This window comes from Leptonotus elevatus, chromosome 12 (assembly GCF_054856555.1).
Source record: "Leptonotus elevatus isolate MCC_2025b chromosome 12, RoL_Lele_1.0, whole genome shotgun sequence".
NCBI lineage: Eukaryota > Metazoa > Chordata > Actinopteri > Syngnathiformes > Syngnathidae > Leptonotus > Leptonotus elevatus.
In genome coordinates, this window is record NC_141250.1 from 9,850,338 (window position 1) to 9,866,022 (window position 15,685).

The 15,685-nt window shown below is 36.5% G+C and overlaps 1 protein-coding gene across 1 annotated transcript; it reads left to right on the forward strand.

The window, feature by feature from the left end:
• Positions 1-22: 22 nt before the first annotated feature.
• On the forward strand, positions 23-8,453 carry tmem182a (transmembrane protein 182a). Its single transcript, XM_086092104.1, has 5 exons — positions 23-349; positions 3,238-3,361; positions 4,810-4,908; positions 4,992-5,129; positions 6,232-8,453. The coding sequence occupies exons 1-5, from the start codon at positions 203-205 to the stop codon at positions 6,450-6,452; spliced, it is 729 nt and encodes a 242-aa protein (XP_085948230.1). The 5' UTR covers positions 23-202; the 3' UTR covers positions 6,453-8,453.
• The last annotated feature ends 7,232 nt before the right edge of the window (positions 8,454-15,685 follow it).

Genomic DNA, 15,685 nt, shown 5'->3' on the forward strand with positions numbered 1-15,685 from the left:
CCGTGTGATGGGTGGGCAGGGGTGTCCAGGGAAGAGTCATGTGCGCAAAACAGTCAACAGTCAAACATAGAACGGTTCGACACGCCGGTGTGGATGCGTGGATGTGCCCCAGCGTCTCAAAATTGTCACACGCGTTCACTGCTGCTGGAGACCGAGCGCGCTTCCAGGACCCCTGACGCATTATTTCCCCTTCTTGGCGGCCATGAAGCTCAGCGTGGCGTTGTTCTTTGCGGGCATGTTCGGGGCCCTGGCGGTGGTCTTTATCCTGCTCTCTTTCGGAACCGATTACTGGCTGCTGGCCTCGGAGAGCTGCCGTCCACCTTCTGATGATGACCGCTCTGCTGAGGCGGTAGGTGGAAAATGAACACAGATCACCGGATTCATTACTGTGCTGTTTACCAAGTTCAATGACTAAATGTGAAATGATTTGGGATTGAAATGTAAAAAAAAAATCTCGCCAGCCGTGTAAACCTCACAAATGTACAGAATTTTAATTCCCCAGAATTGCCGCATTGTGTATTTAAAACAACCACATACCATTGCTTTAAAGTCTGCTAGCTGAATGCTAACACATAGTGGGAAATAGCATTTCTAAAGGCTAATGAATAGCACTGGTGTTGAGCTGTTGTCACCTTTTAACCCTTTCACACCCACAAATGGTCCCAGTGGACAGGAAATATTCGAATATCTAAACCAATAAAACATCATTTGGATGACGCCAACACCTCTAGTTCATGATCACAATTGCAAGGTGATTTGCATGACGTTCAGGCTAAAAATTAGGGCTGGGAATCTTTGAATGTCTCACGATTCGATTCGATTCCGATTTTTGGGCCTGCGATTTGATTCAGAATCGATTTTCGATTAGGAATGCTTCAATCTATAGATGTGCAAGGAATTGTAATGATCTACTCCAGTCTGACTCGCTAATGCTAATAAGCGCGCAACTCGCGGCACTTTTATCACTCAAAAGAACGGCTCCACATTGAAAAAACAACAACTTTCATTGGAATAACTTGATTGTGACTTTTTCCTTCTACTCTCTAATGTGGCTACCACTTAACAGTGTATTAATCTGTGTGGAACCACACTGCCCCTAAGTGGCCAAACCGGGTACAACATGAACAGCGCTCCTAATAATGGACAGACAAAGGCAAGACAGTATAAAATAATTTAAATAAAATCTATTCTGAATCGTACTAAATGAGAATCGTGATTCTTACGAGAATCGATTTTTTTGCACACTCCTATTAAAAATGCTGCATATAAGCTTATAAGCTTACAACACTTTACAACCATATTATCTTGGCGTCCACTATAACAGTTAAAAACATAAGATAACCCCCCCAAAAAATTTCCATGTTGTTCTTACGTGGAAAAAGAGTCAAAATCAGCAAAAAATAAATGCATTTTGCCCAGCAGAAAAAAAATTGTGTCTGAAGGGGCTACGTAGCAGATATTTGAACACAATGGTTGGAAAATATGTAGTCAGATAATGATCAAAAATACTCACAAGCATATATTCTTTATCTTCTGCGAAGAATAGTGTCACCATGAGTATCACTATGTTGTATTATACTGCCCTCTGGTGGCCCAGTCACGTACACCAGAAGAAGTAGCACATATACAAAATGCAAGAAAAAATGGAACCAATTATTTCTATATTTACATTCTATCCTTCAAAAAAAAGAAAGAATCAAAACAACTTGGAAGTCATCGGCGTCACTCAACAGATTGTGTCCAACTTTGGAGGCTCTACTGTGTACCTACGCTTGTTAATCACATTCCAGGTGGTTTCTCCTCGTCTGAAAGCCCCAATCAGGAGATGAAATGCATGGCGGAGAGGCATCGCCATGGGACTCCTCCATGTAATCACACTCACAGTTGAGTGTGTGTGCAGCAATGCAAAGCTTTCAGCGCCATAGAAAAAACAAATACCGGCGGTCCCAGCGGTGGAATGATGTCAGATTAAATATCAGCAACGAGAACACATCTCGCTTTAAAGAGAGCAACGGGAGAGTCTTGCTTTTGCTTTCGACGATAGCGATGGGATATATAAAGAGGGGGATATACTGTGAATACACTCATAGCCACAGCTGTTACTAGTTTGTGAGCGGGGCTGTCACTCAACGAGCAAAACATTAGGAACGCCTGCACAATATAACGAAAGCCAGTGGAAAGGCTGTCACAAATTCTGCCTTAAAAAAAAAGGATAATTCTTACTTTTTAGTTATTCATCGCTTATAAGGAGATGCATTTGGTTGAAGTGAAAGTATTTACCTAATAACTTAAACAAATTGTCTGATGATCTCTGACAGAATCATTCCAAACTGAAAATCCTTCAGTTTCAATACAGAAATAACTTTATTTAACAATAATTGCTGGGTTTGGGTGATGTAATTAACTCATTCACTGCCATTGACGACTATAGACGTCAAAAATTCATGTGAACTATTTCTATTAGTTTAACCATTTTTTATTTCATTTCATTTTTATGAAAACCTATATATTTTTTATTGTACATTAATAACCGATATAAAACGGCCCTTACTTTTAATAATTTTTTTTAAAATTAGGCCCGTCAGGTGATTAATTTTTTAAAATTGTAATTAATCACATTACTTCATTAGTTTACTATTAATCACAAATTTTATATCTGTTCTAAATTTACAATAATTTTTTTTCTTCTAGGTTTTCATACTCTTTTTAGCAAAAGTGGAATTAAAAAAAAACAACTAATGGAAATAATTAAAATAAATGTTTGACGTCTATAGCCGTCAATGGCAGTGAATGAGTTAAAAACAATGTCTTCCCCCTCCTGCTGATGATGTATAATGCCATAAAATCAAAACAAATCATATATAACACAATAATTGCACTTTATTTCTCAAATATTGTTACCATAATGTTGCAGATAAAAGCCCCAAAACGACAACAAATTCAATTTATACACAGTTTTAAGAATTCTCAATGATCTAAAATCAGATCATTCAAATCATTGAATCGTATGTTATTTGTCAATAATTGCTCCTTTTTTTAAAACTTCTTTTTACCCACCGCATTGGTTGTGTGGTGGTATGCAGCTGGCATGGCAAAGTGCAAATATAGCGAGAAGCAAAGATAAGCATGGAGGAAGATGAGCGGCACACCTGCCCATAATGACCCGCAGGCCACTCTAGAGCACCTCACTACTCCTAGATTATTATTATTATTATTTTTTTTTTTAAATCATTCCAGCGTGGTGATATGCCGCTACAGAACGCCACCAGTGGGGTCACTTTGTACCACGAGGGCTTCTTCTGGAGGTGCTCATTTGGAGGCAACGTGCAAGAAGAAGACCTTCTGTGGACGCTTTGGTTCAGTAAGTCGGACTTTGGGTGAAACTGCAAACTGGATGCATGGGACTCATTGGCAATATGTTCAATGGAGGCAACGTTTACTGTCATTTAATGTTGCATCTACGGGGAAAAAAAATATTGGCGTAAGTAGTTATTCTATTACTGTTCCATAGATACCATCTGTCAAGAAAATAATGATTATGATGATTAAGTCCCCAAATAATAATATGTCCAAATAAATACCTTCGCAAAACTTTTGACAGAAAGCTCCCAGAAATGTACCTAAAATGTTCAATTTCAAGTCAAGTCAAGTCATCTTTATTTATTTTTTCAAACAACCTTGTTAGCATGTCTGGCTCACAGCCAAGAGATTTAGAGTCACACCTGCTTGGGTGATAATAATTTTGGATTTTTCATTATAGTTTTTATTTTGTTTTTAATTTGTTTTTAATTTCATTATTTTAATACATTTTTAAAGTGTATTTGTAATTTTTTAGCTTTAGTATTAGTGTTAGTTTATTATTTGAACTATTTGCTAAGTGCAAGATTTAAAAAAAAAAAAGGTAATTAAGTATTGAGTAATAAAATATATTACAATTCCCAAATGACTGTTCGACATTTCCCCTTCTACAATAATCCAGAAACAAATATATAAAATAAACCCCAAAACAGCATGCATGAAATTTGATAAGCACAAAAACAAAGGACAATTTCGCTATACTAGTTACTTTAAGTTTTATAAAAGTTAAATGCAGTTTGAATTAGTTATCTTTTTTTTCTTAAACATTCTCGTTTTTATTTTATTTCATAAATAATAATGTTGTTACATTTTTTATTTTTTATTTTAGTTATGTCATTAATTTTTGTTACCTATCAATAACCTTGAATCATGCTTGTGTTTTCTTCGGGTACTCCAGCTTCCTTCCATGTTAGTTCATTGAAGACTCTAAATTGGACATAGGTGTGAATGTAAACAATTGTTTGTTTATATGTGACCTGCAAATGGCCAGCGACTTTTCCAAGAGGTACATCGCTTCTCGCCAAGTCAGCTTGGGTAAGCGCAAGCTCACCCACAACCCTAATTAGGATAAATGCTATGGAAAACTAATGGAAATAATTACTGTAATTCCCATGGTAAGCCTCCAACTTTCAATATTTTCAAAATTCCCCAGCGAATTATTTCCAATTATCTCAGATGACAGAGAGGCATTAAAGAGGAAACGCACAGCCCACTTGAAAATAGTTGCTAAGCAAAACAGCAGCACCTCAGGCAACCAAACAGTCTCAGGTGAATGAAACTACTGAGGCTTACCACGTTGCTTTTACATTGACTGGATATGTTGTCTTCAACAAAGACCAGTAGATCCCAACTTGTGATCGTTCCACAACGTTGTTGCGCTCATGTTCGAGTTGTGTCTGGGTTTTATGCATTTTCCATTAATGTCCTTTTTATTTGGCTTTTCCTCAACAGCAAATCAACCTCATTTAAAAGTGTGCATGCACTCCTACCTCTTCCCATTCCCGGTGTCCCATTACACGCACAACGCCACGGCCTACGAATCCGCCATAAGTAGGTGTCTTTACCCTGTATATTTGATTTCATGATCTTTCCGTGCAGCCATGTGCAATGAGTGTTTTTTTTTTCTTTCTCAGTCTACAGAGGCTTCTGGAGCATTTTCATGCTCATCGGCGTGGCGGCCGTGGTGCTCGCCGGCTTCTTCATCATCTGCGCGGCTCCCTTCGCCAGCCACTGCTTGTACAAAACGGGAGGTGGCTTCTTCCTGGTATCGGGTGAGACTTTCAACTGAACAGTGCCTTGAAAATGTGTTATTTTCAGATATCTTTGCATATATATAGTGTTGAAGTGTTGAAGCGATTTATGGTAATTGTAATTCATTTATATAGCAGTTTTCCACCTTGAGTGGCTAATACATTATCATCAAACATCATCATCATCAGTAACTGAATAAGACTAGACAAACTAAGAATGGCTAAAACATCACCATCATAAGGGAGATAGGAAACTCCATAATAATAACAATAATAATAATAATAATAATAATAATAATAATAATAATAATAATAATAATAATAATAATAATAATAATGAATCAGATTTATTTAGCGCTTTTTTGGATCACTCAGAGATGCTTCACAATGGATACATTATTTGTGCGCTCACACATTCACACTGTGGCTGATGAAGACTAGACATACTGTAAGACTAGACAAACTAATAGTGGCTAATATCATAAGGGACATAGTAACTGCATAATACTAGACAAACTAAGACTGGCTAATATCATAAGGGACATAGTAACTACATAAGATTAGACCAACTAAGACTGGCTAATACATCTTCACCATAAGGGGCATAGTAACCGCATAAGACTAGACAAAATAAGAGTGGCTAATACATCACCATCACGAGGGACATAGTAACTGCATGGGACTAGACAAACTAAGACGGACTAATATCATAAGGGACATAGTAACGGCATATGATTAGACCAACTAAGACTGGCTAATACATCACCATCATAAAGGACATAGTAACGGCATATGACTAGACAAACTAAGAGTGACTGATACAATAAGGGACACAGTAACTGTATACGACTAGACAAAATAAGAGTGGCCAATACAGTGCATCGTTATCAAACAATAATGTCATAAGGGACATAGTTACTGTGTAAAACTAGACAAACTAAGAGTGGCTAATATATCATCAAACATTATCATAAGCAACATAGTAACGGCATAAGACTAGACAGTGGCTAAAACAAATGACATAGAAACTGCATGACAACTGATAACATCAACATCATAACACAATGACCCCACAACCCAACCCAAAACACAGTCATAACACAATCCTCCCCATTGTTATTAGGTTTCTTCCTGCTGTGTGTGGTGGTGATGTACGTGCTGTGGATCGAGGTGTTGGACGTGGTGGATGTCTACGTGGATTACCGGCGTTCCACCATGTGTTCAAATTTCCAGCTGACCCTCAACTATGGTCTCTCCTTCATGTTTGCTCCCATCGGCATCTTCTTCTCTCTGCTGGCCGGCCTCCTCTTTCTCCTGATTGGCCGAAGCATCAAGATCCACTAACACTGGGGAATCAACAGGGAAACGCTTGGAAATCAGAAATAGTCCATCAAGAGTTAATGAACTAGATAGAGTACAGTACAAAAGATTATCGTTATGATTCTTGGGGGTGGACTTTTAGATCAAACATAATTGGCCAAATTGGTTAATTCAAATGTATATATTTTTTAAATCATTCACCTCAGAATAGTTGGTTGAATGTTTTTATTTAAATAAGAATAGTTTGTTTTAGGTAAAATAAAATACTCTTACACGAAGAACTTTCTTAAAATGATTTTGATTAAATCTGACTAATTAATCATAAATAATAATCATTTAAAAATATGCAGAAAAATGATATTTTTTTATTGAAAAAAACAATTGCCTTATCTTTTTCCCTATAAAAAAAAAAAAAATCAAATGAGGCCCTTAAGCACGAGAGTTTGCCCAGTGGTGAGGTGACCCAAAGCTTTTGAACAGTACAGGGTTCTTGGTTTCGGAAGGCCCCTGTTTAATGTTTGACTGATTTATATTTATGGCCTAGAAGGGTTTTTCAATATTAATATCGTTGGCTGTAATTATGACTATTGCCTTATTGTGGGTTAGTGATAGCCACATACCGATTTACATACAAATTTGAGTTATGTTGCCTAGGAACTCCGTCGTAAACCAAGAATCGCCTGTAGTGGTCATCAGCTTATGACTGGTGGTTAAACGTCTAATTATCTCAGTTAAAGCTTGTGTGCATCGTTATATAATGGAAGTCAGTAAGCATCTAAAGGATTATCTTCACGTGTGTTTCCGTTGTTGACTTTTTAAATAATACAAAAAAGTTTTGTTTATATCTGTTAATTAATGATTTACAACGCTGTTATAACATTATTGGCTTATTAAAAAAAAAAGTTTATAAAACCTTCATAATATAAGTTTCATTGTAAACTGGTAGACCAAAGGAGAAGTAAAGTCAGTACTTGGTTGCACAAGTATTGCAATATATAAAAAACAACAACAACATAATGATACAATAGGCTACACTTTATAATCTTGTTGAGTGGCAGGACGATTTTACATATATCTTGTGTATACAAATAATGAATGAATGATTTCTGTGGGATATATAGGGCGCTAAAAGCATTTTATTGTTGGGGAAAATTCAAGCAATTGGCTGTCAAACTATGCAACTCATTCAAAGTCAGCCACAATAGGTTCCAACCCATTCGTGACCCTAATGAAGGCAAGTGGCAGAGTGGGTGGATGGGTGGAACAATAATGGGGAAAACATCTCCAAATCACCACAAGGAGGCAGTGAAGTCCCGTCTGAGCATCGCCCACGGCCCCCCACAAGAGAGAGGCAGACGCCCTATTTTGCTTCTGCAGCCTCCATGTGAAGTGCATGTGGTGTGTTATGCATCTCATCACAAGTTGAGAGGCAGCATGAGAGGAAGATGAAAGAATTCACACCTCCTGGCTGACAGACGGATGCTAATTTCACTCATGAATGGAGCATTTGATCGGGAATGAATGGACGCCGCCGTTGAATCTCGTGTCTCAATCAACTGTGTGCCTCTTTTGCAGCTTAATAATATACTTTTTAATATGACTTGGTGTTGCCGGTAAAAATGGGGATTCACACCTCCAAAATCCACTGAGGATGTATATAGTCCACGGGTGTCCACACTACATCCACCAATGGACTGCATACAGAAAAACTGAAGCCATATTGATGTTCATATTTTTTATTCATAAAACATGCTAAAAACCAATCTAGTATAGGTCCAAATAAATAAATGCAGAGGTAGCTTGAGATAAGAGTGATGTAAATTTGATTTGTTTAGCTGCCACTCCCAGTCATTACAAAGAGAATTATTAATTGTCAAAACAACCACACAATTTTGCTAGCTCAATGCTAACAAACAATGAAAAATGCCACAGACATTTAATTTGGATTTTTCTTTGTCTTTCACTTTTTTTTTTGTGGGTAGCAGTGATTGCAAAAAAAGTGTGACAATAAATATGTATAGAACAGATTATGTAACTTATTGTGTGCTTTGTGTGTTATACATACAGTACAACGGCACTTGGATTTTAAACTTTACATATCACTCCGCCTAAGGGCTAATTTGGCATACACCAAAATTCAATGGTTATCTCCTGTGTCGGTTACAGGATTTTATTTTTATTTTTTTTAACTCGCTACTAAAACTAAAAAATAAATGTTGCTTACAATTCCTTATGTTTGAACCACTGTTGGTTAGCTTCTTAAATTTAGTCAGTGATGGGCAACTATAGGAACGTAGACTAGCTAGCTACTTAGCACTGCCAGTCAATCGTAAAGATACGTTATGATGGAGTGTTTTCTGATAATGTAAAGGCTAGATGGTCCTGATTGTAGGTTTGTTGGATGGCAGTGATCAAGGTGAAAAACAGTAAATAAACCTTATGCCGGTTATCTGTATCGATTCCTATATAAAGTTATTTCACTAAATTTTACGCGAGGGTGGAATAAACACAAAGAACATTAAGTAAAACTGTACTTGAATGTTAAAATAGCACACAATGTTGAAATCTTGTTTTATTAAACAGATGGAAAAAACAGGAGGTGTAATTGAAAACAATGCATGAGAATACGCAAGCAGCTAGCTAGCTCAACAGCTAGCAATAGCGGTGATATGGTGTACCGGCACATCATCAGTTTAGCAACACAACACTAACAGTTTGTTGCTAGCCTGATACAAAACTACAACTCATAATTTGGTGTCGCTTATTACTGTTAACTAATAACAATAATAATAATAAGTCACAGTGAAATATTGCTTCAAAACCTCACATTTTAATTTGATCTAAAACAGCGCTCTAGCCTCCATTTGTGTCGTTAGCATGTTCTCCCTGTGCTCGTGTGGGTTTTCTCTGAGTACTCCAGTCTCCCCCCCACATTCTAAAAACATGCATGTTAAGTTCATGGAAGTCTTGAAATCGTTCGTAGTTGTGAATGTGAGTGTGAATTTGTGTTTGGCTTTATGTCTTCCGAGATTAGCACGTGGCCTATATATAAAAAGCAGTGGGCCACAAACGAAACCCTGGCCAAAGTTTTCGACCCCTGATGTAATCCAAAATTGCAGCGTCTACTGTAGAGGACTTACGCAGGTCACAACAAGATTGGACTGTCAAGGTTGCCAGATGCTAATATAATGTAAGATATGATCACATGATTAGTTCAGGGTCTACCTGCAGAAAAAAAAAAGTCTCCCGGGGATGATATTCCTTATCTGCTTCACTTCCTGGTTTGAATGAAATCCTAATAAGATAAAAAGAAAGAAAAAAAGAAAAAGCCTCTCTGCACTACATCCACAGCTTTTACCGCTGGTGTGTGGCATGCAGCCTTCCACTCCGCCATGTCATCAGAGTGGGAGTTCCAGCTGAATTGAAGACTGTTCTGCATGATTGCCCGTGATAATTGTGTGTTGATAGGGAGCGCCGGAGATGGAGTGTAATTTCCACCGAGAGATTCCTAAACAAATACCTGACGTGAGGCGAGGCAGCGGAGGGATAGGAAGGAGGCGAGGAGGAGAATAGAGGATGAGGTGAGGCACATGATGATGAAAGGGTGGCGCGGGAGGACGAAGAGGAAACGGAGAAAGGATTGGAAATGTGAAGCGGGATGGAAATTTGTGGACCCCTGCATTACACAGATGTCCGTTGGAATCATGGAAATTGGGGGAGGGGAAATACAGTGATACCTCAACTTACAAATGACCCAACAGTTTTTGAGATAGGCTTAGTTTTTGACTTGAGTTGGAAGCTATGTGGTGTAAAAATGAAAATCTTAAATAAAATATAATTTCTTACATTTAACCTAAATTTGCTTATTTTGATATGACAAGTTATTTCTACTTAAAATGAAATTGTCGGGCAAGATTATTGTGCTTATTTTAAGATACTTATTACTTAATTATCTTATCTGATCAAGCAGTCTTGGCATTAACAGCCAGTTCATTTTGTTATATTTACTAAGCTCATTTTTCCTTCTTTCAGTACCAGCTCAGTGGTCTAGTGGTAGAGTGCCTTCCCTCAGACTTAAAGGTTGTGGGCTCAATTCCTGGCTAGGTCATGACAAAGTAAATGCGACCTGTTACCTCCCTGCTTGACACTCAGGCTAAATTATCCAAGTGTAAAAAAAAAAAAACTCATGTATTTTAAGAAAATAGTTCAATTTATTACAGCTTGAAAAAAGTCGACCTTTCTTGTTTTTAGTCTGAAAATACTATTTTCAAGACCGCAGTGGTTGATATGGGCCTAGTACTATTTTCTTATTTTTCAAAATCTTACAGGTAAATTTTATGTACAATTTTCTTGTTCTGTTGGCAGACAATTTTGCTTATTTGAAGTAATAATTTTCTTATTTTACTATATTTTTTTCCAAAATTTTCCACAGTCCTTTTTGCAGTGGAAAATGAGGCCAAGTGCTTGCTTTAAGTTGTTTATTGCCACTTCCAGTTGAAGTTGACCAGAAAGCTAAATATAAAACAAAGACAATTACATTTTGTCCATTTAACTAAACCACTTTACGTAAAATCCTGAAAAAGTAGCCCATTAGCATAATGCTAACACACAGTGCAAACTGCCACATGACTCAACAAAACTCGGGCACATTTCATGGTATCGATACTCTTGTGGCCCTTTTTTTCCGTCAGAAACTGTCGGAAAGACTGGGGTGAACAAACGTTTTGTTCCTTTCGTTGGTTTCCCGAGTGCCTCCTTATGAGGTAACACTTGTTCATTTCATTACTTCCGGCAGCGCCATTTCATTTTACGTTACTGAGAATAAATAAGTACGCTTGTTGTGAGCAATATCACCTATATCTGTGGTTCAATGTGTGTTATATTAGTTTGTAGCTCATGTAACTACGCCATGTTCTTCACATGGTAGATATGACTAAATTACTTGAAACTTGTATTGATTTGAATTCTTTGCACTTCACTATATTCTGTAAAATAAATTGTACAACCACATATTTGGATTGGGACTTTTTTCCTGGCCACTGGATTATTTGTTTAATCTTATTTATCAATTTTTTAAAAATTCATTTTATTGTGTGCTCTACGCAAAATAACTTTTCTGAGCAAATTGAAAACATTTAATTGCCATTAATTTCATTCAATTTTAAGGACATTTACTATAGTTGGAATATATATGTCATTTAAAAAAAAAATATCTGTCATTGTTTTTTTTTAGACATTTTATGTATCAAGTACTTGGTATTGGTATCGGTGAGCAAGATTTGTGTGTATTGGTCTAAAAAAAAGTGGTACAAACATCCCTAATATCCATAATATATATAAACATTTATACAGTATATATAAAGTGTGCACTTCATACACAGTGAACCGTTGCCTCATGAGTTAAAATCCTTTTTTTTCTTCTTCTTCTTTTTTTAGTGCACTCAATGATCTACTAGAAATAGGGGGTGGGGTATTTTGATGAAAACATGTCATTAATATACCTGGGAGCTGTTAAAATAATTGCGAGAATTTTTTTTTAACAGTTGTATGACAGTCAAAAATGCTATATTTGACTGTAGAAGAAATCATTTGTTTTTCCATTTCTTCATTTGGAATAAACTTGTTTCAAAGCGGACTGTGTATGACAAATCATTCGGAAGCTCACGGCACAGCTGGAACTGTGAAGGAAATATTAAGTAGATTCATATTTACATAGTGCACGTCTGAAATGAAACAAATCTTCATATTTATCGACTTTGTGGCTTATCCGATGAGGAGGTGACAGGATGGCAGAAATTCATCAAAAAACTTGACTTTTTGATGACAAATGTAAAAATTTGCATCAAGGTATTACTTTTATTTTTTGCAGCTTTCAAGGTGAGTAAAGAAACACACATACACACGCTTCCGCTACAGACACGAGGCAGTGGAGTTTGGCCGTTTAAAGTTCATGAGGATACACTCTTTGCCCGCGAGTGCGTGTTAGCAGTTATCATAGCTTATCTCCCAAATGCGTCCTAATCCCACACGACACGCAGGTCAGGCTCCATTTAAATACCATCATGCGGCCAATGTATTTGCATTGCATGAACAGTATGGCAAGTCACATTACACGCCGCCGTCCTCTTTGGAGATAGTTTTACATAATTCCCCATTGGTTACTGAAATCATGAATAGACAATGGGCTGTATAATTGTGGGGATTTACAATTCAGAGGACTCCATCATCGTGTCATCACCATAAATAATTCAGAGAGCCGAGCGTGTGGGGTGGGCTCCCGCATCCCCCGCTCCCCGCAAAAAAATGAAACTCAGGTCACCAAACAAACATTTGGAAATCAACACTTTCATTAGTGCAAAACCACTGACAGTGTAACAGCGCAGCTTAATTGCACCACAAAACCTCACTTGAAAAGTATCTGCACTGTATTCCGCCACATTGGGTGAAAGTCATTTTTGCATTATTCAGAATCTAGTTATTTTAGGCATAAAAAAGAAAATACATATTTTTTTTTAATTATGTGAGTTTTAAAAATGTTATATAATAAAATATTTATTGTTGTTATTCTATGGATTTTGTAATTGAAAATCAAACAAAAGCGCCTTTTGAAATTTCCAAAAAGTCATGTTGAGCACAGCAAATGCATTTACATGACCATCAAATTGATATTGTATACTGATAATAGAATAAAATTCTATTTAATTTCATTGTCCATAAAGGTACTGAGGTGCGGAGCATTTCCCTTTTCATATTCAAAGCTCAAAATCCAGTCTAACATCGCTTGAGCTACCCATTTGGAAATACAGTAAACCCTCCTCCATCTCGGGTTCCAAGTTTGCGGTCCCACTATTTATTTGTGATTTATTCATACAGTTTCTATAACTGTTTTGTTCAGCATGCCATTTATTTGGATTGTAAATCCACTGTCAGCCACTAGATAGAGTCGCACTATTAGGTTTGACACTGTAAATTTGAAAGAAGAAGAGCGAAAACAGGAAGTATTTCAAGCTCAGACGAGTTTTTTGCTGAAGATTATTGAATGCGAAATCCTCTTCAATCCTCCAATTTACATCCACAGAAAATGACAGCTGTAGCTTTTTCTTGTAATGTACATATTTGGGCATGATTATTGATGCAAATAGTGACATTATAAAATTGTTAGTTTGAAGAAAAAAAAAAGGATTTGTTAACTGCAAACGCAGAGGCATATGTAAAATACACTCCGAACACACTCTGTTTCACTCCGGCGCGGAGCATTTGTGGAATGTGCCATGTGGTTATTCGGATTGTCACAAAATAGAGGTGCTGGAGTTGGCTCTAACTCGGGACATGGAGTGGCCAGAACATCAGGCAGGTCGAATAGAAACTCTACAAGCAAGATGCGAGGGTTTTGGGTTGACGGGTGATTCAAGGAGGGAACAACAACAACAACAACAACAACAACAACAACAACAACAACAACAACAACAACAACAACAACAACAACAACACACGAGTGCATTCATAAATTCATAGAAAGAGGTTACCCTGCCGTGGCTAAAAACACACTGGCTAATAATGCACATTGTCTACTAATCACCAATTTTCATACACTTCATACACTGACAACAATTTTAACATTTGAGCTGCTAGGAAATGAAAATAGAGACCATGAAAGGGTTGTTTTTTTTTGGAGAAATCTCAAACTCAAAATTTTTGAGCACCCAATCTATTTCATTCAAAACCTTTACGCAGTGCGGGTACATATGATAAATACAATTATTAATTTTTTTTACATTATATCTTTAATTGGGTGACACATTATTTTATAAATTAACATCAATGTTATTTTATTTGCTGACATTAAACTCAAAGATGATGTTTTGACAACAAAAAGGTTGTTGACAATTCCAAAATTATGTGGCTTTTTGGGTGGTTATACTAAAAAGAAAAATCTATTTTGTATTTTTTTCCCTCCTATGTCCCCTTTTTTTTTTTAACCTTTAATCATTTAATTACATTTTTTTTGTGTGTAAAAAAGAAGACATGTTTTCAAAACAGTTTTGTCTTTATCTATAGCTATCTAAATCTTTATCAATTTCTTGTTTTTTCTGAATTTTTTTGATTTTTTTTAAAATTATCAGATTAATAAAGTAAATGTATTTTTGTTTTTAAAAATGTGATTTAAAAAAAAACATTCTTGTTTTTTTTAAATAATACATTTATTTTGTAAATGTTTCAATTGCACCCCCACCCCGCCACTGGAACAAAAAATTAGCCAAATAAAATGACCAAAATAGTTTTTTCATATTTACAAAAAGGAAGCTCTTCTAAATTGGACATGCAGGATTTCAACGGTCTTTTTTTCTCTTTTTTGTTGTTGTTTCTTTTGCAAGTTCACTGCAACTCTTTGATGTGTTAAAACTTCCATTTAAAACTTCCATTTGAGCCACTGAGAGCTCCACCTGCAACCAGACCCCCCTCCCCCCCTCCCCCCCCACACACACACACTTGCACCCTCACATCCTCTGGCCTCCCGTCTCACTTTGTGCATACAAATGACATTCCAAAGTGTGCATGGATGGCTCTTGTTCATAGTCAAGGTCTCTTGTTTCAAAGGCATGCTAATGTCTTTCTCTTTTAGTGTAGGAGTTGATTTGGACTCTTCAACCGGCTTTTCCGCTTGCATATTCATTCACATTTTACTATTTAGCCAAACGCTCAGAAACACCCCCCTAAAAAGTCGCCTCATTTAAAATGGAGGGCTCGTTTTATTGCAAAAAGAGTTGACATTTGGAGAGAAGCGCACAAAGTTAGCACCGGGTCGAACATTTGTTACTTTTTCCAAACATTTTTGGAGGATCAGGCAGCATTAATGCCCCGCGCTCTTGATTTGGACTGTAAGCCTCACCTCAGGCAATTCATTAATGCGTCGGTACAAACAGCTGATGGATTCTGTCATAAATATTCAAATGTACCTCTTGCATATCATTTCTTATGTGGCCTTAAACTATACAGTCAAAAACGACATTATTCTAAACAAGTTGATATCGTCAAATTTGATTGATTTTATTTGCGTATTTAATGTTTACTATAGTGCTGCTGAATAAAAAAAATTATAATGTAAAGAATGTTAAATGTGATTTGACATCAGATAGATAGATAGATAGATAGATAGATAGATAGATAGATAGATAGATAGATAAATTAACTAATTAAATTATAAAATAGATTAATTTTTTCCCCATATTTTTTCCCATTACCAAATATTCTATTGG

What these genes read in the sequence shown, in the direction of transcription:
- tmem182a (XM_086092104.1), top strand. Translation starts at nt 203, where the DNA reads ATGAAGCTCAGCGTGGCGTTGTTCTTTGCGGGCATGTTCGGGGCCCTG. An exon ending in TCTGTGGACGCTTTGGTTCA is followed by an intron (nt 3,362 to 4,809) that starts GTAAGTCGGACT and finishes TTTCCTCAACAG; the next exon opens with CAAATCAACCTCATTTAAAA. An exon ending in GGCCTACGAATCCGCCATAA is followed by an intron (nt 4,909 to 4,991) that starts GTAGGTGTCTTT and finishes TTTCTTTCTCAG; the next exon opens with TCTACAGAGGCTTCTGGAGC.